We start from the raw sequence: 15,060 nt of genomic DNA on the forward strand, positions 1-15,060 counted from the left end.
ACAGATGTTCCACAGACCAACACTTGAGCCAAAGGATACTTCACATGCACAGAAAGGGAGACTAACCCTGAATATTTGGTGAAATGTATCTGCTAAGCCACCAACACAGTACTGCAAGGCTATGAACAAGAGCCGCTGAGGTTGGAGGGTAACAAGCGTCTTTCTTTCCTTTTGGTGAACAGACATGTTCTCTCTTTCCTTTTATAAATTTATTTTCCCTTTTTTATTATATTTTCTTCAAGGGTCTTCTACCATAGACACACTAGGAATGGGTCAGCAGGACCTCTGTCAGCTAACACTCAGCTTACTGTATCATCTCATCAAAGGGTCCCGATTCTGTTAGTCCTGACTGCTTTCCCCAGTCTGCCTACCTCAGTGACCTCCCTATCTCCTTCTGGCACACCGTCCTCATCCTGTTTATCCAGGGAGGAGTTCTCAGCCACCATGTCTGAACTTATGGATAGACATTTTCCCTTTTAGAGACTTTAGACCACAGGGGCTGCAAGTGGGGCCCCTCTTTGCGTCCCTCTTTCCAAAGAAATGGTCAGTCACAATCCTGGATCCATCCATCCATTTTCTGGCTTGGCAAAACCTTACAGTAACTGCCCCTGTTAAGGATGTGCCTGCCATCAAGGCTCCTCTGAAAAGGTTAGAAGCCCTCTTTGAGGTCTTGTTCTCTTTTGGCTAGTACTGCTTTTCAACCTCCTGTTGCGACCATATCTTCCTATTAGATCTAGGCAGTCTGGTTCAAAAACATGACTCGGAAACCTGGATCCATTATGATGGACTATTTTATCCCTGGAAAGGCAAGTGTCCTTCTAGTGAAAGTCAGCAGCTACAGTATTAAACCCCAAAAGCAAACATTATATTGCAGCTTACACATTCTTGGATGCGATGGCTGCATTAAATATTCTTTAGGCTTTCTTTCCATTTTCATCTGGTGATCTAGTCTGTTTTTGAAAGGCTCAAACTATCCAGCATGGATGAGATAAACCATTTAAAGCTGCCAAGGGTGGTTAAAATGATCAGCTTTTATTTGGTCATGTAAAACCTTTATCCCAAAAGGGGGAAAAAAAAAAACATTTGCTTTAACTGATTATAAAGTGTGAGCTGGAGTTTGGCTTCTAATACAGGTGGTGTATTACTGAATAGATCACCAGGTGAAAACAGGGGTTAAAAGCCAAAATAAAGGAAAACTAATGCAGACACCACATCTAATCATTGTTAAGCTGCAATATATTACATTTTGGGTTTACCATCGCTTTAAAAAAAGGGACTAATGGCTATTTGGAGTCCAACTCCCTAAAACGGCATGGATGGTACGGTTACACTTCAAACATTACTAAAAAAACGATTTAACCACTTAAGACCCGGACCTTTAGGCAGCTAAAGGACCCGGCAAGTTTTTGCGATTCGGCATGGCGTCGCTTTAACTGACAATTGCGCGGTCGTGCGACGTGGCTCCCAAACAAAATTGGCGTCCTTTTTTTCCCACAAATAGAGCTTTCTTTTGGTGGTATTTGATCACCTCTGCGGTTTTTATTTTTTGCGCTATAAACAAAAATAAAAATTTTAATTTTTGCTTTAATAAATACCCCCCAAAAAAATATAATTTTTTTTTATTTTTTGCGCTATAAACAAAAATAGAGCGACAATTTTGAAAAAAAATTCAATATTTTTTACTTTTTGCTATAATAAATATCCCCCAAAAATATATATAAAAAAATATATTTTTTCTTCAGTTTAGGCTGATACGTATTCTTCTAGCTATATTTGGTCAAAAAAACCAAAAACAAAAAAATTGCAATAAGCGTTTATCGGTTGGTTGGCGCAAAATTTATAGCGTTTACAAAATAGGCGATAGTTTTATTGCATTTTTATAAAAAAAATATTTTTTTTACTACTAATGGCGGCGATCAGCGATTTTTTTCGTGACTGCGACATTATGGCGGACACTTCAGACAATTTTGACACATTTTTGGGACCATTGTAATTTTCACAGCAAAAAATGCATTTAAAATGCATTGTTTACTGTGAAAATTACAATTGCAGTTTGGGAGTTAACCACAAGGGGGCGCTAAAGGGTTTTTTCCACTGGTTACACATTAATTTTCACGGTTGGCCAGCGCTTTAGTTCACCTACTTTTCTGTTTCGCTAAAGGGGTTATGTATGACCTCATCTGTGTTTCTAACTGTAGGGGGGTGTGGCTGTAGGTGTAACATCATTGATTGTGGTTCCCTATATAAGGGAACACACGATCAATGACAGCGCCACAGAGAAGAACGGGGAAGCTGTGTTTACACACAGCTCTCCCCGTTCTTCAGTTCCGGGGACAGATCGCGGGACTCCAGCGGTGATCGGGTTCGCGGGTCCCGCGGTCACGGTGAAGGAGCTTCGGACCGAGTCGCGGGCGCGCGCTCGCGACTGGGCACTTAAAGAGGACGTACCTGTACGTGCTTGTGCCCAGCCGTGCCATTCTGCCGACGTATATGTGCAGGAGGCGGTCCTTAAGTGGTTAAGTTAGCTCATTTTGTCCTCCCAGCTTCCAAGCTGATGAAAGCCAAGGCATGGAAGAAACAGTTAGCATATTTCTCTGAAGTCGAGTCCTGAACTGATGTTTTGTTTTTATCAATGAACAATTACCTAGAATCTTAAGAGCTGGTTCACACTGGGGAGACTCGTCAGGCGACTCAGCCGCCTGACAAGTCGCGACCCATTCTAGTCAATAGAACCGTTCTAATAGGAGCGATACAAGTCGCTCCGACTTAGAAAAAGGTTCTTGTACAACTTCGGGGGCGACTCGGGGCAACTTGCATTGACTGCTATACAAAAGTCGTCTTCAGGATGCCTTGCCGAGTCGCCCCCGAAGTCGTGCCGCCCCAGTGTGAACTGGCTCTTACCAATAGCATTGACAAGTTTCTCAAAACATGGGATCCACTAATCACATACAAATATTATTGTTTCATACTAGCCCACTAGATCTCCCCTGTTACATGTTTCCCGCCCTGCCATTTTCTCTCACCCACATCTATTGACCATTTATCTCTCTCTCCCCCTTTACTTTTCTCTCTGCTCTCTCTTTCATGAGGATTTTGCCACACTTACTGATCATTTAATGGTTCCTTAAATTGCAACACAAGAGTACTTACCTTTGGCATTCTTGCCATCTAACTAGTCATGAGTAATGGCTGCTTGTACTGTATTATACTGTGTTTATCTTCCCCATACAGGCATACCCAACTTTTAAGTACACAATGGGACCAGAGCATGTATGTAAAACGAAAATGTACTTAAAGTGAAACAATACCTTTTTTCACTTCTAGGGTGTAGTGGGGGGTCAGGGGCTGTAGTGGGGGTGTCAGAAGCTGTAGCTGAGGTCCCAGGGGCTGTAGTGGGGGTGTCAGGGGCACACTGGAACAGGGCGGGCTATGCTCTCGGAGCTTCAGCTCCTTCTACGGTGGCTGAAAAATGTCTGTACAGTACTTGTAAGGCACTTTACATACACTCACGAGTAAGGACATACCCGCGAGTGTATGTAAAGTGAGTGTACGTAAATCGGGGTATGCCTGTATTGTAAATTGTTACACGTGTACCATTTGCTTCTCTTTATAACAAAACCAACAAACATATTTAAAAAAAAGAACCGATGTCTAAGTAACTCACCGCTCCTGTCATCCATCACAGGGGCGCGAGGGGGGAAAGGCACTGCGGAGGTCTACTCCTTAGAGAGAAGAAAACAAACCCAACATAAGTACTTTGAGTGGATGAATTCCCAAAAAAAAAAAAAAAAACACAGAATAGAAACAAGCAAATAAACAGTGTAGCCTACAAACACTGTTCAGGGGGAACAGCTGAAGAATCCTGGCATAAAGGCATTGATACCTACTGAAATACTAAACCTACTCTAAAAAGGAGATATGCTTCTATATTTCGGTGCATATACTAGCTCAGCGGTGTCCAACCAGTGGTCCATGGACCACAGGAAAGTTTTGGTGGTCCCCATGCGTTCTGACGCAAATCAACTTTGTGGTTGATGTGTACCACCCAATGTTGTTTCCAATCAGCGCATTGATAACCGATGCCTCCTCTTTAGTTACGCCTCCTGTGAACTCAGAGGAAGGTGGAGCAGGGGAATTCCAATGGCAGCACTGATCACGCACTGTGGGAGGGAGTACAGAGCTTGGGGGGTTAAGGAGGTGAGATCTGTGCAAGGCAGCAGTGTGATGAAGAGTGCAGGGTGGAGGCAGAGAGACCAAGCATTGGGTTTAAAAGGCAGCAGTGTGATCCAGGGGAGGGGGCAGAGAGCCAGAGAGTCTTGTGAGTATCTCTTGTGAGCATGTAAAAATTCATGTTCATGGGTTGCAGGATTCAAATTGTGAGTACCATGGTTCATGAAAAACTCACTTTTATATTTGGGGACACCCAATCCAAATTTATGAAGACAGACTCCTTGGCTGGAATAAAACCAAAACCTTAAAAAGTAGATGTAAAGCCCCCATACACCCTGTGAAATGAACAGCCTCAGATGATACACAGGGATGAACCAAATCTCCCTACATAGGTTTTACGTGTATATCTGCTGTCTTCACATTTATATATTGTTTAGAAAGCCAAGATCGTGTTAGGAGATTTTCTCTTCCTGGTTAACACAGAGTGTGATGTCTGGGCATACAGCCAGCCAACATTGCTGATTGGAGGAAAGGCACACACCCACTCATCATAGGCAGAGACTCTCAGAGGTGTTTTACAATAGGACCTGCTCCCTGCTAATCTATTTTAGCAACCTCCCCGGACTGAAGATTCAGGCTGCTTTTGTCTAAAGTGTCCAGAACTGGTCAGGAGTTACCAGGCTAATAACCGAGGAACAGTTCAGGAGAAAGCTATGGGACTTGGCTCATTGAAGAGAGATAACAAAATACTGCAGATATATGTGCCCAGTTCAAATTTCATGAATCGGGTTTACATCCACTTTAAAGAGGAATTAAATCTTATTTTTTAATTGTATCTACAGGTATGCCTATAATAAGCCTTACCTATAGGTACCGACGTCATCGGTGCATGCGCTCTGAATGTTCAGCTTACTGCGCCTGACCTTCAAAGCCCGTGGCGTAAACGGCTGCTGTCGTGTACAGGATTGACCTCATCGCGGCTCTGGCCACTCAGTGCCGGAGCCTGCGGGCCCAGAAGAAACACCAGGGAAGATGTCATCTGTCTCAGCGGTGTGTGGGAGCCGCTGGAGGGCTTTGTTCTAAGGTAAAGGTATTGAAAAAATGAGCTAGTATGTGATGCATAATAGTTTATTATGCTTTTGTCTTACAGGCTCCCCCCCCCCCTTTGTGTTTACAACCTCTTTAGAAGTGGATGTCCAGGTTTACTTTGACTTTTAAATAGCTTGAGCCAAACATGTGTGCCCACTGGGTGAGCTGTATAAAACTGCATGTAGCCCAGGTAAAATCATGATATACAGCACTGTGTTCCAGGTGTGAGAGGAAATCTTCCTGTCTCACACCCAGAATAAAATAGTGTTGAGGTGAGAGGCACTCAGCCATTCATAGGCAGCTTTGTATTCCATCAATGATTGGCTGTGTCAGAGATTGTTACGTCATCAGCCTGCCCCTCCGACTCAGAGGAAGCTTTGTATTCATTGATATTCATTGAGTCCCGCTCAGCCCGATGGTATTTTGTTCTGGGTAAGAGACAGGAAAGTCTCCTCTCACACCTGGAACACAGTGCTGAATACTGTATGTAGGGCTACATGCAGTTTATATAATGCACCCAGTGAGCGCACGTTAATGAAGGAAAAAGCTTGCTTGGGCCACCTTGGCCCAAATGAACCACTTAAAGTGAAATAAGCCTGGCAGCTCCAACGTTGATTACTCACTTCTTTCCCTCTGAATATACAAGGGACCAGAAGAGTCACCTGGCCAGGGCCCCCCCCCCTCCCCTCCCCACAACCCCTTCCTTCCCTCTTCACCCCCATAGTCTTCTCCTCTTCACTACTCTCTCTACACTCTCCTACTTTTTCTTAGTACTGCGCTGCTAGCCTGATTTTTAGCATCGAAATTGGGTTGCCTGACCCCTTCTTCCTCTTCTCAAGCATTTCACCTCATCCTCCTCCCAAAAAAAAAAAAAATGCTACCAAGCTTTACTATAAGGTGTATGCGATGCACATCCCTAATCAAAACACTGTATGAGCAATGTGGGAGGCCTCACCTATGCCCCTGGAACCAGGCCGCCACTTTATATCACCCCCCCCCCCCATAACTGATATCTGAGACCATACAGTATGTATATTTGCATTCTGTATTCTCTGTGTTTGTCTACCCACATACACAGAAATGTATTCTTGCCATATAATGGACTACTCTATTAGTACTTGAAAATGTTCAAAAGCCTGAAAAAATAAAAAATAAAAAAGTGAAAAAAGTTCAATATATATAGGGGAATGAATGGTCTGTCCAAAGTAGTGGTGGTTAACTCAAAAATTATAGAGGGCCGCTCAATAGCATCACATTTTTGCACATCAACATCTAAAAATGTTGGTCCTTCTGCATATTTTGTAGTGCATTGCAAGGCACACCAAAGAAGTTGGAGCAGAAAAAAGCCTCAGCACTGGTGTCAGTGGGTCAATTATAACACCCAACATTGGTGTTCGTGGACACAATAATAGCCACCATTACTGTACAGTACAGTAGTGTCAGTACTATTAGAGTCTCAGCCCCCCCCTCTCCACACACAGGTCAGTGAACATTAATATCCCCCCTACATTGGTGGTCATGGTAGTGAAAGTGCTACTTTAGACAAGAAGTAAGGCCTGGGCCTCAACACCACCTTGCCCCCTATGTAAACCAGAAAAGGTTTTTAGGAGGATAAGGCCACCAGTTCAGACATTTGTCTCGGTAGTAATGGCTACAAGGAATAACTTCCTTGTAGTACAGAGTATAGAGTGGGGAAGGTCTCTTATGGGTTTGAACAGGGGTTTCCGAAGCGCAGAGAAAGCCATATTTAGCTCAAATGGACAGGGGAACAAAAAGGTCCTAATCAAGGAGTAAGAGGCAAATACACTCTAAAACCAAATAAAACAGCCCAAACCCTGGCTCTTGATAGTCCTGAGAACCAAAGGTCAAGAGTCCAGCAGTAGGAAAGAGGATTTGTCCCATGGTAAACCTCTTAAGATGACCACTTCGAGATTGCCCTTTATGTGATGTAGCCTTTTAGCATCATAGGAATCACAGATTCAGAGAAATCCTTGACTCCCAAAACCTGGGATTCAACAGCCATGGTGTAAAGGAAAGCGATCGTTAATCAGGTTGGCAAATGGGTCCTCTGGATTTTTGTAAAACAATGCCAACGATCTGGAAGAGCCCAGCAGGTCCGCCATCAGTCTTACCTGGTTGGCATACCAAATCTGTCAGCGCCAGTCCAAAGCTATGATTATCACCAGAATGCACTCCTACTCAATCATGTGAAGCAGACAAGGGAGGAAGTATCAAAAGAGAAAAAAGGCAAAGATTAGGGTGTACTGATCCCACAGAGTCATGACAGAATTCACATAGCTTCCCATAGATGGCTGTTCTTGGACACGTACCCCACTTGCAAAGCAGGTCCTGGAACACCTATGGGTATAGGGACCACATGCTGTTGACTGAGGAATTCAGCCTGCCAATGGTCTACTCCTGGGATAATCAAAGGGAAGGCAGAAATTTGAAGTTTTGCCCAGGGCAAGATCCGAGCTACCTCTCTTGCTGCCGTAAGAGTTTTGGTTCCTCTCCGATGACAAATGTACACCCACAGCCATGGTGTTGTCTGACTGAAATCGAATCAGGTGGTTTTCCAGCAGGATGGTTGGTGGAGGCGATTCCTCCACCAACCCAGCACTCCCCCCCAAGTCTAAAAACAGCTGTCATCCATCATGCGGACCTTACAGAAGATGGGAAGGAAAGGTTTCAGATTGCAATGAGAATCCTAAACCACCAGGTTAGGGATATGCTGGTCCTCAGTAGCTAATGATTTGGTCTGTTCAGGGACTTGATTGACTTGTCCCACAGCTAAATCTTGCATGGGAGAGGTCTGGAGAGAAACTCTGCAAAAAAGGACTAGCCCAAGTAGGCTATCAATTGGCAAAGAGGGGAATTAGTTGACTCGAACTAGAAAGCTTGCATCTGAGATTAGAAAGTCTGAAGTTTCACCTGTGGAAGAAACAAACAATCTAGCTTGAGCAGTGGTCAGGAGTAGACCCAGACGTTACAAATGAGAAGTTCGTTCCAGAAGGATCATGATCCATCTAAACCACTGGACTGTCAAAGCCAAGTTGTCAGAGCGCACATTGACTGTTCCCCTCAACAGGAGGTTGTCCAATTATTCCACAATGGGTATGTCAAAACGACGCAGAAGGACAATTAACGGGGTCAGCCACTTTGTGAACACTGAACACCTGGGGTACAGACCAGAGGCTAAATGACAAGGTTACAAACTACTAGTGTAGTAGCCAACAGCAAAGTCTAGGAAATGCTCATGCACTGGAAAAACAGGTACATGTAGGTACATGTACTTGGTGCCCATAAAAACTACCCATTTCACCTTTATATTGCCCATTACATTTTGTACGCTGCATTACTCAATAAAAAGCAAGAGTCACCTGCATATTCTTCGCTTTCATGCTTAGAGCACCACTTTACCATAGGGCCTGACAACATTGTAGATGTAACTTGTGCCACCAAGAGGATTCCTGAACATTAAAATGGATCTTATTTTTAAAGGGGTTGTAAAGCCTTGCGTTTTTTCACCTTAATGCATTCTATATTTTTTTCCTTTCTAGTTGCTTCTTTGAAATGGGATTGTATGTAGGACTGCAAGCTATTCTGAACAATTTCAAAAAGTGTAAGTAAAGGACAACGGACTTAAATCACAAAGCAATATCGCATGTGATATTTTTGTGGTATCACGTCACATCATCTAAAATAACAAAAACACAGTAAATATTGGGGGGGACATTTTGTTAAATAAAGTTGTGGTCTAGCCACTTGCCATTTAACATATGTAAACAGTTAAAGTGGAAATCCAGTCAAAAATGATTTTTTATTATTAATAGTACGTTAAATATCATTGTCTTTGATATTATTCATTTTCTGGTTGGCCGATTGTTTGAATTTCTAAGTCAATCAGCTACTTCCTGTTCACCGACAACGCCATCTCCCTTTATCTGAATTTGCTACGCTGCCTTTCCTGAAAAGGTTGTCGGCCATTGAAAGTCGCATCAAAGTAGTGCAGGTACCTTTTTAAAGTTGCATAGATGGGAATGGGTGCTATTTAACTCAATGGGCTGTGACTTTTCATACAACTTTGTGTGTCCAAAGTCACATGACAAGTCATACTTGTGGAAACGGAGCCTTAGTGTGGTTGTCTGTGATCATTGTACATTGCAGACTGAGACGAGACCCCAGAGCACTTCCAGCTACACGGACAGCCCCCCCCCCCCCCCCCCCGTGTCTAGCTCCATTCTCCTGTGCTAGTCTTCATTCAAAGCCCAGCACAGGTATATTGTATATGTGCACCCCCCCCCCCAGTCCTATGTGGGTGGGCCTTTTTTTATTTCTTCATTTTCTCATGGATTGGGATGTACAATGCATCCTTACTGATGAGAGAACACTAGGCAGGAACCTATGTGTCCCATCCTGTATACGCCCGACTGGCTACACAGGAACAGTGTCCCTCCCTGGAAGGGATGTCACTGGCTTTTAGTAAACCACACCCACTGGCTGCTTTTAGACTCAGGAGGAAGCAGAATTGAAGTCATGTGATAGCACTGGATACTGCAAAATAAAAAAGGTAGAAAAACTGATTTTGTGGTACAATCTTATATTTATTAAAATGTTAGAAAATTTAGAACAACTGCAATAATCCCACGCAGGGGATATAAATAAACAAATAAACATGACACGGCATAGCTGAATAGTGCACATTATATGCATATTCGATAGTGAGAATTATCAGACATCAACAGCCCTCCGACACTGCAGGATGGGTTTGATTTGGCGATATGGGATGGAACCCAATACCAACGAAGGAGTACCTTATAGGCTGCATCTAGGGTAGTTAAAGGAGCATTTTGCAGTATTAGACCAGGCTTTGCTCCAATACGCTAGATCCAATACGCTAGATCAATGGTGATATTTTCATTTTGAGCATAAGGCTCAACTTGGCTCACATTAATGATTGCAGGGGAGTATTTAGGTGTTAGGGTGGACTTACACTTTAATAGTTGGTTGTTAAAGTGATTTTAAAGGCCCCCCCACAATTCACAAAAGGCTGTTTGGGTCTGGAATGAATTATAAATAGAACCCAACACCAAAAAAAAAAAAAAAAATTGGAGATACACACCCCCCCCTTCCCATCCAAGGAAAAGATAATCCATACCAGGACCCTATCTGAGCATGCCTAAATGAAAAATGGTAGTGGTTCTATCCAACAAAACGACTGGTAGCTCTGGGAAAGGAGTACATGAAGGTATGTATCCCGATGTCGATAAATGCAAGAAAATCCACCAGATGCAGGAAGGCTGCTACCAATTGGAAGGATTCCTTCTGAATTTTTGAACATACAGTATCTCACAAAAGTGAGTACATCCCTCACATTTTTGTAAATATTTCATTATATTTTTTCATGCGACAACGCAAAGTAGTTAGTGTACAGCTTGTATAACAGTGTAAATTTGCTGTCCCCTCAAAATAACACAACACACAGCCATTAATGTCTAAACTGCTGATAACAAAAAAGTGAGTACAACCCTAAGTGAATTGGGCCCAATTAGCCATTTTCCCTCCCCAGTCTCATGAGACTCGTGGTGAGCAAATTTGGTGTTATCGCTCTCACTCGCTCATACTGGTCACTAGAACTTCAACATGGCACCTCATAGCAAAGAACTCTGAGGATCTGAAAAAGGATCTGTTACTCTACATAAAGATGGCCTATGCTATAAAGATTGCCAAGACCCCCCGAAACTGAGCTTCAGAATGGTGGCAAAGACCATACAGCGGTTTAACAGAACAGGTTCCACTGAGAACAGGCCTCGCCATGGTCGACCAAAGAAGTTGAGTGCACATGCTCAGCATCATATCCAGAGGTTGTCTTTGGGAAAATAGACGTATGAGTGCTGTCAGCATTGCTACAGAGGTTGAAGGTGTTGGGGGGGGGGGGGGGGGGTCAGCCTGTCAGTGCTCAGGCCATACGCCACACACTGCCTCAAATTGGTCTGCATGTTGTCCCAGATGGTGTGCGAGACTCAGCACTGTGTGTTGTATGTAGCTGAAGTCACACACAGTACATACAATGCTTAGAAACACTTAGTGAAGCAAATTGTTTGGACCAAGTTGGTCCAGGTGAACCATTTAAAGAGACATGAAATATGGAATTCAGCTTTAAAAATTTAAATATTGCCTGTAGTTTTTTTCTAATTCTCCTGTATACTTAACTAGGTACCCAACTAAAAAGCAGTAGAAATTAAGACATCTTAGTGCAGTTTAACCCCTTGTTTACATGGTACACTTATACATGTCCTGGTATTCAAATGCTAAATACAAGCTCTTGGCTGCTGCAGCTGTGAGCTTGGTATTGATTTATAGTACAGCTAGTGATCGGCTTCCAGGTAAAAGGCGATCCAGGCAGCTCTGCCAGATCACTTTTATGGGGCTCTGAAAGTGCCTCTTCAATGTGTAATACAGTGCCAAACTCTGAATAAAAATAAAACCCAAAAGAATTAAAATAAATAATGCTTTTGGAAAAGGAAAGCAGCCATGAAGAGGAGTAGGTTAAAACAAACTGACATATTTGGAATATCAAGTACAAGTCTAGACTAGCAATATAAACAAGACCCACACTTATGTTTCCCCAGTTACCAAAAATATTAGCTCTGCTAGGTAAAAAACAAAAACAAAAAACACATACAACAATTATCCAAAACATTTAGATACCTCTGCAAATGCAACAATCAACCTTATAAAGCTTTGGCTGATAATTTTTTTTTTTTTTGTCATTAGTTGTCCTCGAGGAACAAAATCCACAATATGTGTGGTTTAAACTAGCAATGTGCATTATAGAAAGTAAAAAAAAAAAAAATAGAAATGTATGCTGTATAATTTTAAAAGTGCTTGTTATCAGTGGATGTCATGTGACAGAATACACACATTTTTTTTTTTATATAGATCTTATTATCTTTATTATATAAAAATTAGTTCATTACACTGCACAGTCAGTAGCTCAATAAACATTTTTGCAGAGGGCATTTACTACAGAAATTATTCAACATGAAATCTAGAACTAGCAAATGAAGGCCATAGAGTAAAATGGGTGCTCAATCTGTGGCCCTTCAACTGTTGTAGAACTACAAATCCCATGAGGCATTGCAAAGCTGCCAGTTACAAGCATGACTTCCAAAAGTTGAGGCATGATAGTTCACAACAGCTGAAGGGCCACAGGTTGAGCACCCATGGTAGGTTGAGTAAAATCACTCATGGTTCGCTGCTTATGATGGGAATTAGAAGAATGCAGTTCTCGGTTTAACTGCTGCATTTTTACATTAGTAAAAATGCATTGGTTTTATGTTTCTTTATAGTCTCAAAATTTATCAATATTGTTTAATTTTTACTAGGTTTGTCCCGATACCACTTTAAGACCAATACTTTTTTTCAAGTACTCGCCGATACCGATACTTTCTTTTAATGTCATGTGACAGTGACACATGTGTACTTTGCAAATAAATATATAGACAAGCCTGAAGTTCTGTGGACCGATGAGGTTAAAATTAGGGTTGTCCCGATACCAGTATCGTTACCGGGACCGATACCGAGTATTTGCGGGAGTACTTGTACTCCCGCAAATACCCCGATGCCTAAATAGAATACTTGCATCCCCCCACCCCCCCCCCCCCCCCCCGCCGCCATATATCGCAAATCCGCTGCTGCCGCGTTAATCACTGTGCGGCGAACATTACAGGCACCTTTAGTTTGAATAGCTGTTTTGCCCGCCGCGCCGTGTATAGACACTCCCCCTTGGACTGATCTGTCCAATCCCGAGCAAGGGGGAGTGTCCTTTACACGGCGTGGTAGGGAAAACAGCTATTCAAACGAAAGCTGCCTGTAATGTTCGCCGCGCGGTGATTAACGCGGCGGCATCATCATTAGGTATGGGGGACATGGCTGCATATGTTTGGGGACATGCTTCACTTGCTTTCACCAGACTGAGACTAGATCTGTCTGCAGGAATTTTCCAATAATGTTGCCATCCATCGACATACGGTAATTCCCACAAGCATGGAGTACTAATTAATGTAGATCTTTAATCAATGGGAGGAGGAGATGGGGGGGGGGGGGGTATAAAAATGCAGTCATTTATATAGAATGTAAAGGAGAACTACAGGCAAAGTAAAATAATTATAATAAACAGGTAACATGGAAGTTCATATGAAAAAATTAAAATCAATATAATTTTGGTCCTGAAAAACAAAATGAAAACCGATTCAGATTACAATCTACGGCTCTGGACACGAGTTTGTCGTGATGACACTGCAGTGGTTGTCATACATTGTAAATAATTTTTTTTCTACTGAGAGATTTAAAGGGGTTGTGGGGGACATGGCTGCATATATGTGGGGGACATGGCTGCATATATGTGGGGGACATGGCTGCATATGGGGGGGGGGGGAACATGGCTGCATATGGGGGCACATTTTAAAAAAAAGTATCGGTATTCGGTATCGGCGAGTACATAAAAAAAAAGTATCGGTACTTGTACTCGGTCCTAAAAAAGTGGTATCGGGACAACCCTAGTTAAAATGGAACTTTTTGTCCGGAATGAGCAAAGGTACGTTTGGAGAGGAAAGGGCACAGAATTTAATGAAAAGAACCTCTGTCCAACTGTTAAGCATGGGGGTGGATCAATCATGCTTTGGGTTTGTATTGCAGCCAGTGGCACAGGGAACATTTCACGAGTAGAAAAAAAAATGGATTCAATAAAATTTCAGCAAATTTTGGATGGTAACTTGATGCCATCTGTGAAAAAGCTGAAGTTAAACAGAGGATGGCTTCTACAAATGGATAATGATCAGGGCTCAAGTCCTGCGGGAATGCGTGGGAACGGAGTTCCTGCACTTTTTTCACAGCAGGAACGCAGTTCCCTTTGCAGGACTACAGCAGCTGAGAGCAGCCGAGCCGCCCGAGCCAATCCTTCACTAAGCGGCGATGCCCAGCTTGAGTCACTGTCACTGTCAGAACTTACTTATTTCTAAATCCCGCGATAACTCGCGGCAGACCTCCGCAATGTCTCCTGGGAACAATGACAAAAGCTCCCAGGAGACATTGCGGCATCGAGGAAGTGACGGAATACCCGCACACTACCCAATGAATCCATATACAGGAAGCGGCCAGTAACAAAGGATTACTAAGATACAGTGGATAAAAAAAAAACATGCGCTTTAGTAATTATGCCTATGAGGGTATCATTTTTTTTTTTTTTGGTGGGGGAGTGGATCTTGGGTGGGAGTTCCCACACTTTTTTCCCCAGGACTTGACCCCTGATAATGATCCTAAACACACCTCAAAATCCACGGGGGATTACATCAAGAGGCGTAAACTGAAGGTTTTCCCATGGCCTTCACAATCTCCTGACCTCAACATAATTGAAAATCTATGGATAGACCTTAAAAGAGCAGTGCGTGACAGACAGCCCAGAAATCTCAAAGAACTGGAAGACTTTTGTAAGGAAGAATGGGCAAAGATACCTCAAACAAGAATTGAAAGACTCTTGGCTGGCTACAAAAGGCTTTTACAAGCTGTGATACTTGCCAAAGGGGGCAGTACAAGATATCAACTCTGCAGGGTGCCCAAACTTTTGCAGACACCATTTTTTTGTTTTCTGTAATTTTGAAAGTGTAAATGATGGAAATAAAATCTAACTTTTTTTGACATATTATAAGAATGTCTAATCTGTAATCTGATGCCTTTTGGAGATTTTCCCCATCTTTCCTTGGCTTCGTTATGCACATTAACCACTTAAGGACCCTGCAC

General features: G+C 42.7%; 1 protein-coding gene across 2 annotated transcripts in view; it reads right to left on the reverse strand.

Annotated features, from left to right (window-relative positions):
- The window catches only part of PHACTR4 (phosphatase and actin regulator 4), a 143,544-nt gene that overhangs the window by 84,477 nt on the left and 44,007 nt on the right, over nucleotides 1-15,060 (reverse strand). The window contains exon 3 of one of the 2 annotated variants that reach the window (XM_040337973.1): nucleotides 3,665-3,722. The exons of the other annotated variant lie outside the window; for it this stretch is intronic. Coding sequence (XP_040193907.1) covers nucleotides 3,665-3,680 — 16 coding nt within the window. The 5' untranslated portion in view covers nucleotides 3,681-3,722. The remainder of the gene's footprint in view (nucleotides 1-3,664; nucleotides 3,723-15,060) is intronic. 2 annotated transcript variants of the gene reach the window in all.

Source organism: Rana temporaria, chromosome 2 (genome assembly GCF_905171775.1).
Source record: "Rana temporaria chromosome 2, aRanTem1.1, whole genome shotgun sequence".
Classification (NCBI taxonomy): domain Eukaryota; kingdom Metazoa; phylum Chordata; class Amphibia; order Anura; family Ranidae; genus Rana; species Rana temporaria.